Consider the following 2,347-nt stretch of genomic DNA (forward strand, 5'->3'; position numbering starts at 1 on the left):
ACAACTATGTAGAGGCACCTTGTTGTTGTTGTTGTTGTTGTTTAGTTCCAGGTCAGCACTGATACAGTTGATATATGATCAAAGGCATTCTGACCATGGCTACCCCATCGTTTTAGATGTCTACAACTAATTATCCAATGTATCTTTTCTTTTTGCAACACAGTATCGTGAGAATTGTGTAAGATTTGGCTGCTATTTCTAACTGATCAAGTGATCACATAAAAGCTCTATCTCACTAACTTCTATGTCTCCTTCCACTTGTGTTGTTGTTATCACTGGTGGTGGTGGTGGTGGTGGTGGTGGTGGTTTAGTAGTTGTGTTGGTAATGGTGGTGGCATGATGTGACAGTGATGATGATGATGATGGTGGTGGTGGTAGTGATGGTGAAGATAGAGGTGATGGTGATGATGATGATGATGCTGATGATGATCGTGGTGATGCCAGTAGATGGTAGAAATATAACGGGGATGATGAAGATGAGATTACAATCTGTTTTCATGCATTTCTTTTTTCTTTCTTTTATCTCCTTCCAGTTTGTGTTAACGTTTGGCAACTCTCTACTGGATCTGGATGTCGATCCATTGCTTGAGATAACATGGAGATCCTGTTTCAGTGAAGCATGTGTCAATAACAACACAACCCTCACTTCCAAGTTTATAATAATTGATGCTTGTCTGAGAAAGGTGCCTAGTTCATACCCAGACGGGGACTGCTTTGTACAGAGAAGATTTACCTTCCTAAATGGTAAGAAATGTTAATGCTGTTGATGCTGTTGTAGTTGTTGTTGTTGTTGTTGTTGTTATCACTGATGCTTCTACTGGGTCATCCCATAAATAATGTGGATTTCTCAGTTGCATGAACTAAAAGTGAGAGGGGGATGGGACAAACTACTTGTATCAGCTTGCTATAAAAGCAGGTAGTAATTTTGTCTTTTACTTATTCTTAGTGCAAGTTTTTACTTATTCTTAGTGCATAATGTCATAATGCCATCATCACCCTAGTGTATCCAAGACTATACTCTCCAGGATGGACAAGCTCCTTATATTTATGGCAGCAGTGTTCGACTTGGAGAGGATTTATCTGCATTTTCCGGCAGACAAATCTCCCTCAGTTATTTCTAGTGGATCAAGTAACTTCATTGTGGCTTCATCAATATTGTTGCTAACGACATTAATGAAGTAGATGGCATTGCTGTTGTTGTTGATATTGTAGTTGCAGCTGTTGTTAGTGCTATTATTGTTGTTGTTGTTATTGTTTCTGAAGTAGGAAATTGTAATCCCATCTAGGAATCTTTCAGTAATATTCAGTCCCTTTCCAGAATATCAGAACATATCACCAATGCACGGCCAGAACATTTATAAATTGAAGAAACTAAAGACAAAAAACTTCAGCTTAAACCAGATTCATCTACTTATACCAGGACCCATCCAGGTAAGAATTTTTAATTATGTCTTCTGTAAATATTTTCTCTGTATTTTTTTTATTAATAGTGGAGACATGTGGCCTAGTGGGTAGCACGTTAGACTCCCAGTCATAATGTCATGGCTTCAATCCCTAGACCAGGCAGTGTGTTGTGTCCTTGAGCAAGGCATCTCATTTCATGTTGCTCTACTCTGCTCAACTGTAACGAGTACCAACTATGTACAACACTTTCTCCCTCCTATTGTCTCATCCTGAACATTTCATTGCATCACGAATGAGAGGGTTCATGGGTACACAAGAATCTAAAACAGCTAGGAAAAAGCTTGGTATATACTATTACTTAAGCTTTACCTAAGCCTTTCACTCCCTATGGAGCATAAGCCATCCTCCACCCTTTTTCACTCTGGGCTATCTTTTCGACTTCTCTCCAGATGGATCTCTGCATTTTTTATCTCCGCTTCAGTATTGTATGTATCTCTGAGGGAAGGCCTTCCTCTCCCAGGTTTTGTTGATTTTGAGTTATCATCAAGGCTTCTCTAATTTTGCTTTTTTTCTAGATAGTGGTGTTGACCCTATGCAAACCCATTTTTACCAATTTGGACTACGTCCTCCACAGGTGCCCCCTCGATTGTGATTGGCTCTTCCTGCTTGTTGTTGATATGCAGCACTTTTGTCTTTTCCTGGATGATCCTCAAGCCCACTCGCCATGATGTTTCTCTCAGGTGGTCTACCTTATCTTGCATGTGTTGAAGGCGATGTGACAGTAGTGCGAGATCATCTGTGTAGTCCAAGTCTTCCAGCTTGTTCATCAATGTCCACTGAATACCTTTCCCAGGGGTAGCGTAGGCCGTCCTGGTGACCCAGTCTAGCACGACAAGGAACAGGAGCGGTATATATATATATATATATATATATATATATATAT

General features: G+C 39.9%; 1 protein-coding gene across 1 annotated transcript in view; it reads left to right on the forward strand.

Moving 5' to 3' along the window:
* Positions 1 to 551: 551 nt before the first annotated feature.
* LOC106878227 (neurogenic locus notch homolog protein 2) overlaps positions 552 to 2,347 on the forward strand; it is a 61,347-nt gene continuing 59,551 nt past the window's right edge. The window contains exons 1-2 of the mRNA XM_052971673.1: positions 552 to 744; positions 1,319 to 1,431. Coding sequence (XP_052827633.1) covers positions 1,339 to 1,431 — 93 coding nt within the window. The 5' untranslated portion in view covers positions 552 to 744; positions 1,319 to 1,338. The remainder of the gene's footprint in view (positions 745 to 1,318; positions 1,432 to 2,347) is intronic.

This window comes from Octopus bimaculoides, chromosome 11 (genome assembly GCF_001194135.2).
Source record: "Octopus bimaculoides isolate UCB-OBI-ISO-001 chromosome 11, ASM119413v2, whole genome shotgun sequence".
Classification (NCBI taxonomy): Eukaryota; Metazoa; Mollusca; class Cephalopoda; order Octopoda; family Octopodidae; genus Octopus; species Octopus bimaculoides.